General features: G+C 29.8%; 2 protein-coding genes across 4 annotated transcripts; one reads left to right on the forward strand and one right to left on the reverse strand.

The window, feature by feature from the left end:
* Positions 1 to 618: 618 nt before the first annotated feature.
* On the reverse strand, positions 619 to 1,251 carry LOC108341568 (uncharacterized). Its single transcript, XM_017579239.2, has one exon. It carries the CDS (start codon positions 1,111 to 1,113, stop codon positions 790 to 792), a length of 324 nt encoding a protein of 107 aa, XP_017434728.1. The 5' UTR covers positions 1,114 to 1,251; the 3' UTR covers positions 619 to 789.
* Positions 1,252 to 4,390: 3,139 nt separating this feature from the next.
* LOC108332536 (uncharacterized) lies at positions 4,391 to 8,870 on the forward strand. 3 transcript variants are annotated; one of them, XM_052871411.1, is made up of 13 exons: positions 4,391 to 4,656; positions 4,883 to 4,930; positions 5,551 to 5,652; positions 5,723 to 5,947; positions 6,067 to 6,149; positions 6,289 to 6,389; positions 6,768 to 6,891; positions 6,981 to 7,135; positions 7,324 to 7,460; positions 7,533 to 7,703; positions 7,852 to 8,076; positions 8,199 to 8,453; positions 8,553 to 8,870. In XM_052871411.1, the coding sequence occupies exons 1-13, from the start codon at positions 4,492 to 4,494 to the stop codon at positions 8,709 to 8,711; spliced, it is 1,950 nt and encodes a 649-aa protein (XP_052727371.1). In that variant the 5' UTR covers positions 4,391 to 4,491; the 3' UTR covers positions 8,712 to 8,870. The 3 variants fall into 3 exon arrangements, with proteins under 3 accessions (XP_052727371.1, XP_052727372.1, XP_017423336.1); XM_017567847.2 differs by having other exon boundaries at positions 4,394 to 4,656; positions 8,199 to 8,432; XM_052871412.1 differs by lacking the exon at positions 4,883 to 4,930 and having other exon boundaries at positions 4,392 to 4,656.
* The last annotated feature ends 9,437 nt before the right edge of the window (positions 8,871 to 18,307 follow it).

Genomic DNA, 18,307 nt, shown 5'->3' on the forward strand with positions numbered 1-18,307 from the left:
TCTTAGTAAGAAAAAGTCACTAGTTGTATATTCATCTAAAAATTTGTAGAATTGGTTAGTTGTGCTTTCTTTCAGCCTTCATGATGAATATGTGCAACTTGATAAAGTCTTGCACAATTTATAAACGTATATATACAAGCATCTGATACCTGCATATAAAAAAAATCGATTTTCTTATTCACTATGTTTTTTGTGCCATAACAACAGTGGTTTTATAATTAAAAGTTAATTATTACTATATGCAGATTTTTCGGAATCAAAGTGGAGCAGTTTCGTTGTCTAATCTCAACAAAAGTATTTCCGGAAATAAAAAAGCACCCAGTTCAACGCAATATGCGACTTTTAGTTACAAAATATAATTCATGGGAAATTGAAATAAGTTTGATTTACCAACTAACACCATCTTATAATGATATAGAAAGATCTAAAAGTGATTCTTTTATGATAAAAATATGACATTTAAACATTATCTTGTATCTTGCTTATCTTGTTTCTAAAATCTTGCAACGCCATGATCTTTCAGGGAAACCAAGAAAGTAGTTTGAAAATGATCTCATGATTATAAATTTGAGAATTCCTAATAAAAAAAGCTAGACACATTCGTTTGAAACCTAATCATTAACACCCAAAACAACATGAGATCTTTTCATTATTAATACCTAATCAGCACATGTAACCTACAATACACAGATTTTTGTCGGATTATTGTCACACGAATGTCTTTACAATTGCAATTAATTACACACACGATTTGGATTTCACAGCCATACAAAGGGTTCACCTCATAAACTAACCAGCAAGACATTGAAACATTCTCAGACTTCTAAACCTGACGAGTTGCTTCGAATCGGGTGAGACAGCAGCAGCAAAGGCTCTTTGTTGGGAAGAAAACTCGTTAGAAAATTCCCTACAAGAATCATATCGCCTATAACCAACGTTTTCTGCATGATCATGAACCACTTTTTGCGTTGAAGTTGAAGGTTCTTGCATGTAATAATGGTCGGACACGTTCATGTTGTGGCTTAGAGCAGCCCCAGAAGACAGACACTGGTATTGACTGCGAGTCTTGCGTTTCTTGATTGCTCTGAAAACCAGAGGTAGAAGACCTTCCATCAAGTTAATGCTTATAAGCTTTATATGTTTCTTGTTTTGGTTTATTTCTGAGAATTGGCTAAAAGGGTGTAGAGAAAAGGAGAAAATATTGGATCTTGAAGGAGAACTATAAAGGGTTAGGTATAGGTTTGAGTTATTTATATCTGGTTTATGACATGTTTATTCTGCTAGAAGAATACTAATATGAGTTTTGACTCAAAGGGCAGGCCTAAAGCATGCCAATAGAAGTGTCCAAATGTTGTTGTGGAGGAGATTGGCTATTTTTTTTCACAGAAAATTGACTTTTATGCATTTCTTCAGAAAATGACAAAATGAATGAGTAGTTTTGAACAGAAAAGCAACCACATGTTTTATTATTTTAGTCCCAGCCAACCACTATCTGCAAAAGCCTTCACTGGTTGTGATCTCCATTAATCTTACAAATAATTTCATGTGGGCACTAACCATGTCATGTATCAAGGTATACCTTTAATGAGAAACATAAAGAAACAATGAGAAATGAAAAGGTGAATGTATGGGATAGAAGCACTCATTTTTTTCCCAACAACATCAAAAGTAATATATATATATATATATATATATATATATATATATATATATATATATATATATATATATATATATATATATATATATATATATATATATATATATATATATATATATATATATATATATATATATATATATATATATATATATATACTCTCATTATCTCTTAAATAATTGACTTAATCTCAAAAGAATGATCATATTTCAAACATATTAATTAATCTAAATGGTGATATGTTCCTTAATCACTTATAAATACGAGGAAGTACTAAGTCAACAATAATAAGCATTCTAAAATATTGAACTTCAACTAAACTATTGCATGACTTGTTCATATATATGTTTATATAGTTAAGTGTTAATACTAATTGTTCTTATTTCATACCCAAAGCTATATTATAAATGGACTTTCTTAATATTGAGAACACTTTTATCAATTGTTTATTTATGAAAGTTAAGAATAACTTAGTAAAAAAACTTGAAATCTTAAATTCATAAAGAACTTAAGTTTAAGAAGTGACATAAATAACATTTATTATAAAAATACCTTAAAAATTTATCTGTAATCCATTTTAATAGTAAAATTCTTTACAGTTTGTAAAGATTAGAAATATTTTACTAGTTCATCGAATAATAAACAATTGGGTTTTTGTTTGTTCATTTCCTATGCTTATATATTTATACCTGGAATACCTTGGAAACATTTTAGACCACAATTATTTCTTTTAGCATTTCTAATCCACATTTATTTGAACAAGCTTTTGAAGTTTAATTAAAAAAATTGTTTATGTCATATCTAACACTTTATTCAACCCTTACTAAAATGTATATGAATTATAAAAAAAAAACATAATTGTTCAACGTATCAAACCTAATCTTATTTTTAGACCAACTCATAAATCTATTGCTAAGGCATTTCTAAACTAGTCTCAACCAACTACGAGTGAATAAAAAAAATAAGAGGAGAATTTTTCATGGGTGATATCTACGTTTTCGTTTTTATAATATAATCAATTTAACATCATTCTGTATTGATATGTACCAACTTTATTAATGATTAGAAAAACTGTTACGTTTCAAAGGCTGCAACTTTGAAAATTATCTTTTACGTTTCCAAAAATATTGTAGATAAGATCATTAGTTGTTCGTTTTCTTTATAGGTTTAATTTCACACAAAATGAGAAAGAGAAAATCATAAACAGTTAGATTCGATTTGGATAAAGTCTTAGAAAGGATCTTCAAAGTGACGAACAATAACATCTTAAATATATATATATATATATTCAGCCATTGGAATGAAAAATATTTGCGTAATGCTTTGAAATTTAGCATAACATATGCAAAGCTCGGCGAAGTAAAAGAACCTAAAATTGTGGTAATCATGCTTTGGAATTTCCTTTTACATTATTTCTCGTGTTTTTCTTCTGCGCTTTTATAAATATTAAATTTTCAATTTATCTTTCGGTTTAACATTCTTTATAGATTATATGATTTAAAAATCTTTTAAGAATGTGTATTGGATTACACAATTGAGAATAGTAATTTAGAACACAAAACTGTATTATGACAATTTGAAAATATTTTTTTATAAAAGTTTGAATTGTGTAATTTAAAATAGACTCTTAGATTCAGAACGGACTTCCATATTATACAACTAAGATGACATCTTTTTCTATCTATCTATCTATTTATAATATTACTAAGAACATAAAATGGAAAACTTTTTTAAACTTATTTCATAATTACAAATTGAAGCTTATTTCATAATTAAATATCACATTAAGTTAAAAATCTAATCTCAATGGTATTCTAAATTTTATAATTACAAACTGAAGCTTATTTCATTTTTTTTCAATATTAAACATAAAAACATATACAAGTGTAATAAAATAAATAATAAAAACAGTAAGATACAATTTTTCTAAGACAAATAATTAAGTTAAATGAAGGATAAAAAGCTATAAATATGTTTAAAAAGAATTCTTATTTATTTTTAAAAAATAATTTTTTTTATCTCTAGAAGACCATTTTCTTTAACATTCTTAGTAGATTGGTCATTTGTTTTACAATTAGGTTATATTGATAAATGTCCTGGGACGTAAGATCAAGGTGAATGTTAAATGTATAGGTAAGAATTTAAATAACATTACTTTTTAACTCAAGTCTCTTTTTATACCTTTTGAAGAACACAGGCAGAAGTTTTGATGTCAAATTCAATTCAATATTCAAATATTAATATTAAAATAAATGTAATTTTTTATCTCTTTATCTCAAATATATATTTTTAAATTTTGAAATAATTATAACTATATTGTATTTTAATTTATTTAACATTAAATTAATCTCTTTTTAATCGGATACCACAGTGGTTCGTCTGAAGAATAATAGATGAAGATGTTGGATTAATGGTTTAGTCTCTTTTTTGTGAGTCATACATAAAAAAAGAAGAAGCAATTTTGTGTAAATCAGTATAAAATATAAATTTATGTTTTTTTTATAGTTAATTTTGTTTTCTTCTTTTCATGATCACATCAGAGTTTTATATTTTATGTGTCTGAATGGACGAAGGAATAAGGATATTATATTAATTCAAATAAGTAAAGATAGTGTTGGATGATTAAATTAATTATAAATATTTTTAAAAATATATGAAAAATAAGCTATAAAAAATAATAACAGTAGAGTTACACAAGTTTAACACATTAAAAAATATCTTGGTTAGAGAAACACCAAGATAGTGAAAAAAGGGTTGAAGATTGAAGCTACCATGGTCAACTCTATTTGCAGATAAAGTGATCGGGAGGAACAGAGAGGAGAAAGAACGGCATGCGGAAGAACAAGTGTCACCGAGAAGCAGTTACAGATGGCACACGTGGTAGCGGTGGCACTCTCACCTTCCACTTCTCAACAACTGTTGTATTTCTTCTGCTTCTGCCTTTCGTTCACTCTTCTCAATCCTCCTTTTGTTCAAAACCAAACCTAACACCAATGGTACGTTCCTCCTCACTTTTGTATCACAGTTACTTTCGATCTAGCGTTTTTATATACTCCTATGATTTACCAGCATTTATGCGGTCAACGAATCCACTGCATTTTTTCGATTACTGTATGTACAGTAGGATAGCGAAAACTGAAGATATATAGTTTCTCTGATTTTTTTTTCTTTTGAATTATACGAAAACAAATACGCTGCTCTCTCTGACATAATGTAAAACAGGTGAGAACGGTTAACAGAATATGGAAAATATTCTGCCAGAAAATGCAGGTTAGTATCTGATAGCTTATGACCTGTGTGTGTGAATACGTATAGTTAGGCTATTTCGATAAGTTTCGAAACAATTGTTACAAGGTATAAGAGAAAAAATGAAATGAATTCTTCTCCAGTGTTAAAATTATTTTATCTGAAAATTAAAATGAGAAAACTTATCCAAATTGGTTTGTAAATGATTTTAGTTTACGGGAGAATTTTATTTCTTTTTTTTAGTTCTAGGTATGGAAATAATTATCTAAACACAAATTAATCGGCGCCAAAATTCTTACCAAAACTGGCAAATATTTAACTAGTACGAAATTTTATCTACACGCTCTCAAATCTGATGCTACATTTTAGCACAGATTTTACAGCTTTTGGGAGAAGTTATCTCAGAACCCACTAAACATGGAATGGCCGAGTGGACTTCATCTCATGATAGAGAAAGGAGGGTTGTACTGAATGTGTTTTTGGCATTTTTCCTGTAACTAAGTCAACAACCATCACGCTCTTACAAAAGTTTAATGTGATTAAATGTAAAGTTGGTTTGGTACCCAAAGTTGTGGCTTGTGAGTATTTCTTTATAATTTGTTATTTTCATTTATGTCGCTTTATTTTGTTTTGCAACCAACCAGGGAAGTAAAAATCAATGTCAATTATCAGAGATGAAATGTAATATTTCCAGCTTAGGATGTTTCTTTGGATTACTTGACGCCAACTTCTTTGACGATAAACAGGTATTTTCCTTGACTTGTTAGTTTGTTGGTACTGTGATGCTTGTGAGGTAACTAATTCTGTTTCCCTTAGATTGGGAAGATTGCTGAGGGTGCAAAGGAATTCAATATTCCAATCATAAAAGCCAATAGAAAACTTGTAGCTTATGAGAATGGCGGGCTGCATTATCCTTCTCCTTTAGTTTTCAATGCTGATTGGAACTATGACCCAGTTCATTATGAAAACAAAGGTTTCAATTATCCTTCCATCTCTGGAGTACAGAGACCTGAATCTGAAGATGATATTGCCTTTATGAGTGTAAGTGTTCCATCATACCTGACGGACCACTAATTTGACTTTGATTATATATTTTACATAAACATTTTAGCACGTGTTTCTATTTCATGAATGACTTTTTCTCCCTTGTATCAAACCAGGTTCTCGAGTTAGGTGAACTCATCAAAACAAAGCAAATTACTTCTCAGCAGCTTACACAAATATTCTTGCGGAGATTGAAAAAGTAGTACTAATTTTGGAATGCTAATTTGGTAGCAGTTGTTTTAACATGCTTTGTGTTGTGTGTTGTATTCTTGTTTTGGTGACTTGAGTACATACTTTCCTGATTAACTATGTCGTGTGGATTCTGGAATTAACACCAGGTATAATCCTACGCTTGAAGCTGTAGTCACTTGTACCGAAGAGTTAGCACAGGAGCAAGCCAAAGAAGCAGATAAGTTGCTCAGCCAGGGAGTCTATCTGGGTAGTTACATTTTTCTCCAAGCATCTGCTCGTTAAAAAAAATATTTGTTTTTAATGCTTCTACTTTTAGAAGGACCAATGTGGATTAATTCATTATTCTTGAACCTATCCATCCCAGCATCATAAATATAAAATTCCTACATATCCTGAACAAGGTGTATGAGCAAAAAAAACTTTAGAGTATAAACCACAGTTTTATGAACGATTACGTGATTAGCTAGAGTTTAGGTATGCCTATTCCGTACCTTGTAATAGACCTCAATCGTTTAACAGAGTCACAGAGCTGTATTTTAGGATGGGAAGTTGACACGTACTAAGTTTCGGATGACCTTTATAAGTTGAGACAGAATTTTAAATTGAATATCGATCTTCATTGAAGGGCCTCTTCATGGGATTCCTTATGGATTGAAGGACATAATATCAGTGCCCAAATACAAAACGACCTGGGGATCAAAATCATTCAAAAATCAAATTATTAACACCGAAGCTTGGGTCTATAAAAGGTATTATCTTTGACAAACGTAAATCTACAACCAGAAGTTATATTTATGGCTGCAATTATGTGTATAGTTGATGATATTGTTCCGTACAGATTGAAGTCTGCCGGGGCTGTTCTAGTTGCAAAGCTCGTTTCTGGATCATTGGCATATGATGACATCTGGTTTGGTGGCAGAACTAGGAATCCATGGAATATTGAGGAATTTTCTACTGGGTCATCTGCTGGACCTGCAGCAAGCACCTCAGCTGGTAGTTTTTCTATGAATGCCTGCACTTTTTCGACTTATTTGTTTTATTTTCTAATCTGTGTTTATAGGTTTTTCCGTTGTTTGGTTTATTTTATCACTTATTGTAAACCAAAGAAGATAATACTCTTAATTTTAGATTTATCTATTTTATTCAGCTATGGATTAGGGATTTTGCTTATTGCATTACAGGTATGGTTCCGTTCGCGTTTGGTACAGAAACAGCTGGATCTATTACTTATCCAGCAGCTCGATGTGGGGTGACAGCATTGCGCCCAACTTTTGGAACTATTGGTCGAAGTGGTGTAATGAGCATTTCAGAAAGCTTGGTAAAACCAAACTATCCAATGTTTTTTATAGGATGATGTGAATGTTAACCTTACATGTAACCATTCCTCTAGGATAAGCTCGGCCCTTTCTGTAGATCTGCTACTGATTGTGCTATTATTCTCGATATTGTTCGGGGAAGAGATATCGATGATCCCTCGTCAAAAGATAGCTCCCTTGATGATCCATTCCTGGTTGACATTTCTAAATTGACCGTTGGATATCTCGATGATGCGGATATGGAGGTTAGTCATTCAAGTAATTTCACTGGGACAAGTGGTTCAAGCTTTGACCTTACATAATGCCAATTTCCATGAAGACATGTGCACTTCTTCAATGTTGTTAGGATAAGACATTATTCATGAGACAAACTTCTTCTGCTATGAAACTCAGGTTGTTCATGTTCTTGCATCAAAAGGTGTCAAGATGGTCCCTTTCAAACTGAATTACACAGTTGATTCTGTTCAAGGTATCTTAAATTTCACAATGGACGTTGACATGCTAGCCCACTTTGATGAGTGGCAACGATCAGGTGATGATAATGTTTATGAAGCCCAAGACCAGTGGCCCACGGAACTACGCCGAAGTCGCATAATTCCAGCAGTGGACTATATGCAGGTCAACCATTTATTTGGTTCACTTATAATAGTTAAATCAAAATCAAACATCTTTTATATGAAGAATTTCATTTAAACCAATAATTCTATTTTTTGAGACATGATGCAATTAATTGTATACAGGCACAAAGAGCACGGGGAAGGCTAATAAAGGAAATAAGAGAGTCCTTCACTGTTGATGCATTCATTGGCAATGCAACTGAGTGGGAGAGAGTTTGTATTGGAAATCTTGTTGGTTTACCAGTCATAGTAGTGCCAACAGGATTTAAAAATATCTCTCATCCACCCCCAGGTGGAAGTAGAAGAAGAACTACAATCACCACTGGCATTTATGCTCCCCCTAACCGAGACCACATTGTATGTTTGAGGCTGCAATGTGTTCAGTATCATCTACATTTTTTACACTACTACAACTTTATGACTTTGTACTCAATTTGTAATTCTATACCAAGCTTTTTACCCACTCTTTTTTTTCAGGCTCTGGCGTTGGCAATGGCTTACCAAGCTGTCACCGATCACCATAAACAGCGGCCACCTATCAATGATCTCGGGCCAAATGATAAGATACCTGACCTAGTTTCTGGTAGTACCTACCCTCCGAGGGTTTTGGGCATGGCTCCTTTATCTACTTGTTAAACGGCTTCATCACTGTAATTAACCTGTATGTATCACTTCCACGGAGACTTGAAAAAACATAACGGAGTTATAAGAAGAAACTATTTTTCTTCCTATTAATTCTTAAATCTTATATTTTAAAATATACAATTTCAAGGTGAGACTCTCACTATTTCTCAATCAGGAACATAAAACATTTTCTTTTATTTCCTTTAAAGATACACTTCGTACATTTTCTTCTGATCATTTTAAATTATTTTCTTATCTTTATTTGTATATTTAATATTCTTAATTATCTAATTGTTTCAATGTTTTAACGTATGATATAGTGTTTACATGTGTAGTGGGCTTCTAATTTAGTCTGTGTAAATATTAGGATCTAAATTTATTTTGAAATATCTTATTGATAAAAATATATTTGATCCTAAAAGTAATATTATATAGTCTTAAGAAATTATTGATTCCTTTTCTTAACATAATCTATTCATCTCACACAGTACAATTTAAAGTTTAAAGTTTTAGACATAGTAACGAGGGTGTTGCTCCCTCCACCACCTCAATCATCTTTCCACTATTTTCTTTTATTTCAAAAATACTCTACATTTCTCTACTATTTTTTTTATCCCAAAAATACCCTACACCTTCCTACTATATTCAACAATTTTTTTTTCTTCACATTAATGGAGTATTCACATGACTCAGATTTAAACTTGTGATATATTACAAAATTTTATTTACACTTTTCCTTAAATAAGTTTGATTCAATCTTATTTTCACTGTTCAATATTTTTCTTCTTCTTCAAATTACTTAATAAATGATAAAATTTTGTTCTAAATTTCTAGAAAATTTTTTATATATATATTTCTCTTTACATTTAATATCTATAATTTTTAACATTATATTATGTTTTAACTTATCGACATGACTCAAACAACTTGAATAAAATATTTAATTTATTAGATAAATAATATAAAAATATTATTAAATAAAATGAAAGTTATTTGTTAAAGATTTGAAATTTATTTAATTCTTTCGTCATTATAAAGTTAGTATATAATAATAATAATATATTATTTATTATTAATATTATTATTTTGTATTTGCATCTAACTTTTAAGTTTATAAAATGGAAGTAGTAGAAACACTAATATTGAAGTTTCCTCTGAATTTTATATTTTGCAATATATCACAAGTTTAAATCTTAAGCCATATGAATATGGTATTTTTGGAATAAAAGAAAATATAGAATATTTTTTGGAATAAAAGAAAATAGTGAGGAGATGCAGAAGTGACCCTATTAATAAATACATCATTCTGAAACAAATTTAATATCACTTTCCCAATAAATTTATTACTTTTACTGAAGTACATAGAGCAATTAATTTTAAAAACAAATTAGAGATAATTTTTTTAATACGTCATTAAAGACGGAGAAGATTAATGTTTTGATTTTGTACAATTCTAAAGCTTCCAAGGAGTATTAGAAAAAGAAAATATTAAATAATAAATAAAATACTTCTTCCTGATATAGTTTAGAATAAAGTGGTGATCTTATTTTATTCTTATTAAATAATATGGATATGTGATTTTAATTAATAGATAATAAGAAAAAAATTTAAGAAAACATTAATAGTGAAGATAAATATGATATATTCTTATTTTTTAAAACAAATTGAATTAATTACTTTTAGGGTTAAATATGTTTTTCGTCCCTTAAGTATCACACGATTTTGGTTTTAGTCCCTATTCGAAACTTTGATGGTTTTTAGTCCTCATAGTTTTGAAACTCTTACTATTAGCCCTTAAAATTGGACGGCGTTAACTTTTAGCAGACGTGGCAAACGGCGATGTTACGTTTTATGTTGTTTAAGTTTTAAAATGAAATTAAGTATGTTAAGTGTGCATTTGGTTCGTCATCTATTATTTGGGTTCTTCTTCGTCAACACAGTTCGGGGCAAAGAAAACTGAGGAGGTAGATCTGAAGGTTGGAGTTCGTCTTCGAGAAGGTAAGTTAATACGTTTTGTTAGCCCTCATGTACATCACCTCCCCATCACCTCCATCGCTATTATTACTCACTGGCAAAACACCTGGCTCTTTAGGCCCTTTCATGACACTGGCTCATGACAAGGCCTCGCTTCGCAGCTGGTCAATTTTTCTTTTCTTACACTCATTAACTAGAACTGGAACATAAACTTTTCTATAAACGTACTTCTATAATCAGAATGCATTTATAGAACATTTAAAGTAAAGCAAAATGTTTTGTGGTCGTGATTCCAGGTACCAACTGAAAGATGCAATTCTGGAAGGAGGTATTCCATTCAACAGGGCCCATGGCAAACACTTGTTTGAATACTCTGATATGAACCCAAGCTTCAATAATCTTTTTACTGCAACAATGACCAACTGTGCAACTATCATAATGAATAAGATTGTGGAATCCTACCATCGCGACCATGTCCACTTCGCCTTCCAGAAGGACCCAAGTTCCCAACCCGCTTTCCTCAACGAGCTTGCAACACCCATAATCGGTTTGGTTCGGGAAATAGCTTCTAGACTGGTTTGAATCGCGCTGGAATGCGACAAGGACAAAGAGTCAGAGAAGAAGAGTTTGAGGTTGCTTCAGGAGTCCGTGTGGAGGACCTACTGCAACGGCAAAAAGTGTGGCTTTGCCACCAGAAGAGAATGTGGAGCGAAAGACTGGGAAATCCTGAAGGTCGTGGAGCCAATTTCAATGGGTGCAGGTGTTTTGCCAGTGAGTAATAATAGCGATGGAGGTGATGGGGAGGTGATGTACATGAGGAATAACAAAACATATCAACTTACCTTCTCGAAGACGAACTCCAACCTTCAGATCTACCTCCTCAGTTTTCGTTGCCCCGAACTGCGTTGACGAAGAAGAACCCAAATAATAGATGACGAACCAAATGCACACTTAACATACTTAATCTCATTTTAAAACTTAAACAACATAAAACGTAACATCGTCGTTTGCCACGTCTGCTAAAAGTTAACGCCGTCCAATTTTAAGGACTAATAGTAAGAGTTTAAAAACTATGAGGACTAAAAACCATCAAAGTTTCTGAAATTGGGACCCTGCCCTGGCTGGATGCGGCGTTGCCCACCATGTTTTTTTTTCTTCAGTTGGAACAAGCTAAATCCTATTTAAAATGCAGTTGACTAACATTGGTGATTAGCCACCAGATTAATTGTATCAGTCCTGTATCAGTCTTCACCTCTGCGATAATTGTATCCAGTGAGAGAGGAACTGAAACATAGCATATTAAGCATGGGCATCATATGTTTTACACACACTGATAGAAAAACAATCAAATAGCAGTTAGCAGTTGGGTGAGGTTAACTGATTTATATTTTTCTAGACAGAAATATAAACAAAGCATTAATCAAAGTACACCCAACCTTAAACTTTTGTTCCTTATAGTACCTGAACCATACATATATAAACTGCATTTGTTGCGTCGTCACCCCTGCATGATCAACTAACAGATTTAATATAATCTCTCTTTATTCAACCATCCAATCTCTGCTTTCCTTCCTACCGAAAGCCAAAGGAAGAATGAGGTTCTGTTGCTGCATCCCCTTGTTCTGTTGTGCCTCTGATTAATTTCTCTCAGTATCAAACAATTAGAACCGAAGAACAAGTAAGAGGAAATTCAACAATTTCTGAAATCTGGGATATGTTCTATTGGGTCAGTGATCCACTCTCTCCAGTGTCTCTTAAATAATAAAAAATGAAAAACTTATCTTATGAAAGAAGAAAAATGTGTTGTAGTTAACTGAACTAAAAAATAGTTTAGTTCAGTTTTTTTGAACTATTTTTTAGTTCAGTTCAGTTTTTTTAAACTATTTTATAGTTAATTGTAATAGATTTATAGTACAGTGAAAATAGTGCAGTTTGCCCACCCCTAGAAAGGAGAGAGGGATAGAAAAGCAGGCAAAGTCACAGTTTCAGAAATAATTGGAAAAGAGAGAGGGATACAGTTCTAGTTCTCCTACAGTTAACTGAACTAAAATTGTAAACAGTTCAGTTTTAAAAATTAAACTATAAAACAGTATATTTAAGTTTTTAGTAAAAATGGATTAGTATTTTTTAGTATTATATAGTACAGTTAACTATAGTTAAGTATGGATTAGTTTATTTTGCCCAACCCTAATTATAAGTTCGAGTCAAATTCGGTTAAAAAATGATGATTTTGTTAAATTATGAATTAGAATAGGTTTAATTCATTTAACTAATGAATTATTAGTTTCTAATAGTTATGATGAGCTCACTCACATTCCACTTAAATTTTAAGAAAGCTGTTAGAAACCCTAATTTTAATTCTCTAGGTTATCCCTTTGGTTTTGTACATTATTTCACAAACATATTTATATTATTTTTCTTTTTTAATGATTAATATCACTTTTTTTATTTTCATTATCAACTAGGCCTTTAATCATTTTCAAAATTCATTATTTTTCACTTCCAATAATATTTGTCAATCCTTAATCATTCTTCACACATTAATGAAAACGTAAAGTAAGGGAAAGAGAAGAAGAAGAAAAAAGAATAAACGTGATGCCACGATTGCTATATGACCTACAATGAAGATGACATAAACGATGATTGTTACCAATAATGGTTTGGACAAGGCAAGCCATTAGAGCAACTACAAGTGGAGATGGGATTGATGTTTATTTATTTTTGTGATCTGAAGAATGAAAAGGAAGGTCGTGCATTAATACAATGACATAGTTATCAATTAAGATGTCATCGACAAGCCTGATTGATAATATGAAATCATGGTTAGACTCACTAACACACAATGAGATCGTGGTAGTAAAAGAACTTCACAAGCAACTCATAAAAAGGTCACGAGAAAAAGAGAAAATAAAGACTAGACTTCTATAAATCGAGGAGAAGAAAACTTATTCTCTTCTTGACTTTGACAATATGTTTTGTATAGCTTTTCATAGTGAATTTAAAAGTAGGCTCTGTTCAAAGAGAAAGTAAAATTTGAGTGAGTTATTGAAAAAAGGCTTAATACCTCTTTTGGTCCTCGAAAGGGAGGGAATGTTCAAGTGCGTCCTACGTTTTTTAAAAAGTTAAATGTGGTCCCAACTTGTGAAAAAAGTGTGCAATTAAATCTTTTTTGGTCACGGCGTTAATTTTTTAACGGTCCAGCTGACAACTTGAACTGAACTGTGCAACGTGTCAGATAACGTGGCAGTGGTTAAAAAATCTGAGGGGTTAGGGTTTCGATTCCTGTCACTTGGTCTCTGAGGTGAGGAAAGTGTTTAGGGCGAGATAGGAATGGCTTCTTCCCAGGGGTGTTCTTTTAATTTTGAAGACCCTTTGAAAGTGGCGGCAGCAAAGTAAGCATGCTTAAGCCCTTCCTCATCCGATTTGGGAACTAACCAAAAAGATCAATTTCTAGGGGTTTAAGCTTCCTTCTCCTTCTCTTGTTTTCGTTTGAGTTTAGGGGTTTCCTATTTTTTTCGCACGCAGGTCTGGGTGCGAACGATGATGATAGGTGAAGATGGTGGTGACGCGTGCTGAGGAAGACCGACGCGGCAGCGGAGTTAATCTTCCGATTTGGCATATTTGGGTTTTGAAATTGGAAATTTTGGGGATTCTGATTCTTGTGTTTTAGGGTGGGAAATTAAGATTCTCTGATGTAATTGGAATTTCAAAATAATTGAAATTGGGATTTCTAATCATGTTCTGTTTTTGAGTTTAGCGATGATGGAGTTTTCATTTTTTATTTGGGGTGGTTCTGTTTTCACGTTTTGAGTTTTCTGGGTTTCACGTTGGAGGGTGTTTTTGTTCGTTTAGGGTTGTGGTGGCTGTTGGTGGTTGCGCGGTGGAGCCGCCAGGGTTGCGGTGGTTGATAGTGGAGTCAGACAACCACGTTATCTGTATTTATACCCTCAGACAGTCACGTATTCACCCTTAACAGACACGTTGCATAGTTCAGTTCACGCTGGCAGTTGGACTGTTAAAAAATTAACACCGTGACCAAGGACCACATTTAACTTTTTAAAAAAGTAGGACGCACTTGAACATTTTCCCATTTTTGAGGGAGCAAAAGAGGTATTAAGCCTTGAAAAAAATATATAAATCATATAAGAGATTTTTCTAAAAGAAATAGATTTGAGTGAGTTGTTGAAAAAGAAAATAGAAATCATAAGAGATTTTTCTTAAAAGAACTTCCTCTATTATGTGATTTATTATGATGGCATGTATTTAAAAAATTTCATATTAAACAACTTAGAAAAAAAGACTTTATTAAGTTTTGAATTTTAAGAATAATCTTTATTATATTTGGTTAATGTATCAATCATAATACTGATTCCATTTGACAACATTACTTATTTGAATACATAATATTGATTTCATTTGACAACATTACTTATTTGAATACATAGGAGAAATTATATTTTCTTTTTATTTTACTTAAAAATATTTGAAACTTAAATCTTTTACTCCAAATTTGTTTGTTACATCAATGTTCCTCGATAGAAAATTTTAAATTTGAGTTCAAAATTAAAGATCAGATAAATATAAAATATTTGAAACTTAAATCTTTTACTCCAAATTTGTTTGTCACATAAATGTTCTTTGATAGAAAATTTTAAATTTGAGTTCAAAATTAAGGATCTTCAGATAAATATATGCGAGGACATATAATATAAACCAACTATACAATTTTTCTTAAAAAAAATACAAATCATGAAGAAGAAGTAAGATATTATGATAAACATTAGCTTGGCACCATGGAGCTGAAACTCAAGCACTTTCTTAGCAAATATAATAAATTAAAAGTTTATTAAATAATTTATTAAATTTACATATGACATATTCAATATATATATATATATATATATAATATTTATTAATGTCGTTTTTGTAACTTTTGTTAATCAAGATATGGATAAGAAATCGATTGAATAACGTTTGTTGGTTAAATAATTTTTACATGAATTCAATTGACACAGAAAATTTATTAATTTAGATTCATGAGAAGTATATGCATCATATAAAAAATGATACAATTTATTTATGAAAAAAATATACTTATTTAGGAAACAATAAATTATAAAACATAATGTTCACCTGAAATTGACAAATTAACTTGAAAGATGTTAGGGTATTTACGAACATTTATAATTTACCTGATAAATCAGTTAAATTGAGTTTTTTTTATGCAAACGCATAATCATTGTAAAGAGTTTGGAACGAATATAAATATGTTGAAATAAAAACATATTATAAGTCATTGAAACAAACATTAAAATTAATTGAGAAAGATAGACTTTATGATGTTGTTTGCAAAAAATGTTGTCCACCTTCCTCTTTGACTTTTCTCTGACATGTTAATCAACAATCTCTAATGTCATAAACAAAACAATTAAAAGAAAACATGTGAAGCATGTAAGAAGATGACAACGATGAGTTTCAATCTTTTATTAGAAATATAAACAGTTACTGTATTTATTTAATGATGAATTATCTATAGATAGAAACACAACTAAAATTTTAACTTACCTTAAAATTGAATGTGAAAACTAATAAGATTGCTCACCCTTTCTAAAAAAGAATGAAATAGATTTTTTAAAATTGACAACAATAATATATATATATATATTAAATGAAAACATGTTAACATAGTCACGTCAGAAAAAGTAAATCTGAAAATAGCAAGCATCTTTGTAAATAAAAGATTGAGTTTCAAATTTTAAACATACAAATAAAAATTTAATGAGATAACACTAATCAAATATAAAACAATAAAACAGGTTTATGAAATTTGTATAGCAATTAAATATTTTTAGATTTTTTTTTAAATATATGCTGATCATGAGGTATAGTCACATAAGCAGAATATATTTTGGGAGGACATTTTACATCTTTTGAAAATTGAAAACCACCATTTTCTTTCTCCGAAAATTTAATGTAGAGTTTATAATAATGAGAAATTGAAAACTAGTCTTTCACCCTTCAAACTTTAATGAGATAATGAATAGAAATTTATACCATTCCTCAAAATTGAAGTACGTTTTAAAAATTTATATTTTTAGATATTTAAAAAAAACGTCAACTAACGATATCTAGGCATCATATTTGCAAAAATAAATGTTAGATAAGAAACATTAATAAATTATTTTACTATTTTCCATATTAAATCAGAAAATATTAATTAATAAAAAGGTCAAAGCGTTTAGTGTAAATAATAAATAAACATTTAATGCTAAAAATAAAAGTATTTATGTTATTAAATAAACATTTAATGTAAACTTCTAAAAGTTTAGAATGACGCAAGTCTCATTCTTACCCGACAATTAGGGATAGTTTTTCAATTCTTTTAAAAATGAATTAAGTTTAAAATCTTTTTATAAATTTAGATATTTTTTTAATGAGTTTCTATTTTTTTATTAAGTATTATAACTTTTTTATATATTTTAACTGACTTATTTTAGTTGTTTCAGGAAGAAAATGATGTAATTATTATTTTATCTTATTATTTTATTATTGTTTCATGTGCTTTATTATTTTTTATTGGAAACGTATTAAATAATGACTAACCATTCTTCTAATGATTTTTATCTATTCAATTTGTTTAGAATAAAAATTTTAAAAGTGATTTGTTATTTTACATCAACCATAATATCCTTTATATTAACTACACAACTTTATATCTTTTTAACATATATAAACTGATATATATATATATATATATATATATATATATATATATATATATATATATATATATATATATGATGATACAAAAAAAATAACAATTATAATCCAAAAGATAAATAAATTAAAACTGTAGAAATTCAATTAAAAATTAAAAGAAAAAAATTCAATGTATAAAAAATATTTAATAAAGACTTAATTAGGAGTATCAAAATTTATAAAAACTTAATTAAAAATTCATTTTATTTAGAATTGAAGTAATTCAATTGTTATAATTTGATTTTAATGTAGTCAAACTTTATTACGTTATAATTGATTTATTATGCAGTAATAAATTATTTTTCCAAATTTATTGTACAAAATTAAAAAGTTCATTTACTAATATATTAAGTCACTTATGTTCTATGAATCAAACAATGGTAGACAAAAAAATATAGTTATTTTATTTACTGAAACTTTTAATTTGATTTATTTGTACAAAAAAAAGAACTTACTTTTAAACATAAATACATTGTAACTATTTTTATTTCATTTAATAATATTTTTTTTTCTAAAATATCTTAACTTAAATAATACAATTGGTTTTGGTTAATAACTTTCAAGTTTTTTGTTACAAAATGAAAATAAAACATTTTTAGAAAAAAAGCTAATAAAATTGAGTGTATTTAAGTATTTTCTTTTAATATATATATATATATATATATATACATGATTTATTTAAAATTAAAATGGAGGAAAGAGAAAAAGAAAAGCATAATTAAGAAGGTGATTAAGGAGGAGAGAGAAGTATGAAGATTTGGTTTTGGATTTGAGTGTGGCAGTTTGTGTAATTTTGTTAAAAAAAGGGGTCACACAGTGATGACTCAGTTGTCTCTGAATTGTAGAATTGAAGTGTTGTCCAACATGCCATCGAT

This window comes from Vigna angularis, chromosome 1, assembly GCF_016808095.1.
Source record: "Vigna angularis cultivar LongXiaoDou No.4 chromosome 1, ASM1680809v1, whole genome shotgun sequence".
NCBI classification, from domain to species: domain Eukaryota; kingdom Viridiplantae; phylum Streptophyta; class Magnoliopsida; order Fabales; family Fabaceae; genus Vigna; species Vigna angularis.

Coding starts and splice junctions, on each gene's coding strand:
- LOC108332536 (XM_052871411.1), top strand. CDS start 4,492: ATGCGGAAGAACAAGTGTCACCGAGAAGCAGTTACAGATGGCACACGT. Junction 5,948..6,066: donor ATGATATTGCCTTTATGAGT/GTAAGTGTTCCA, acceptor GTATCAAACCAG/GTTCTCGAGTTAGGTGAACT. Junction 6,150..6,288: donor TTCTTGCGGAGATTGAAAAA/GTAGTACTAATT, acceptor AATTAACACCAG/GTATAATCCTACGCTTGAAG.
- LOC108341568 (XM_017579239.2), bottom strand. CDS start 1,113: ATGGAAGGTCTTCTACCTCTGGTTTTCAGAGCAATCAAGAAACGCAAG.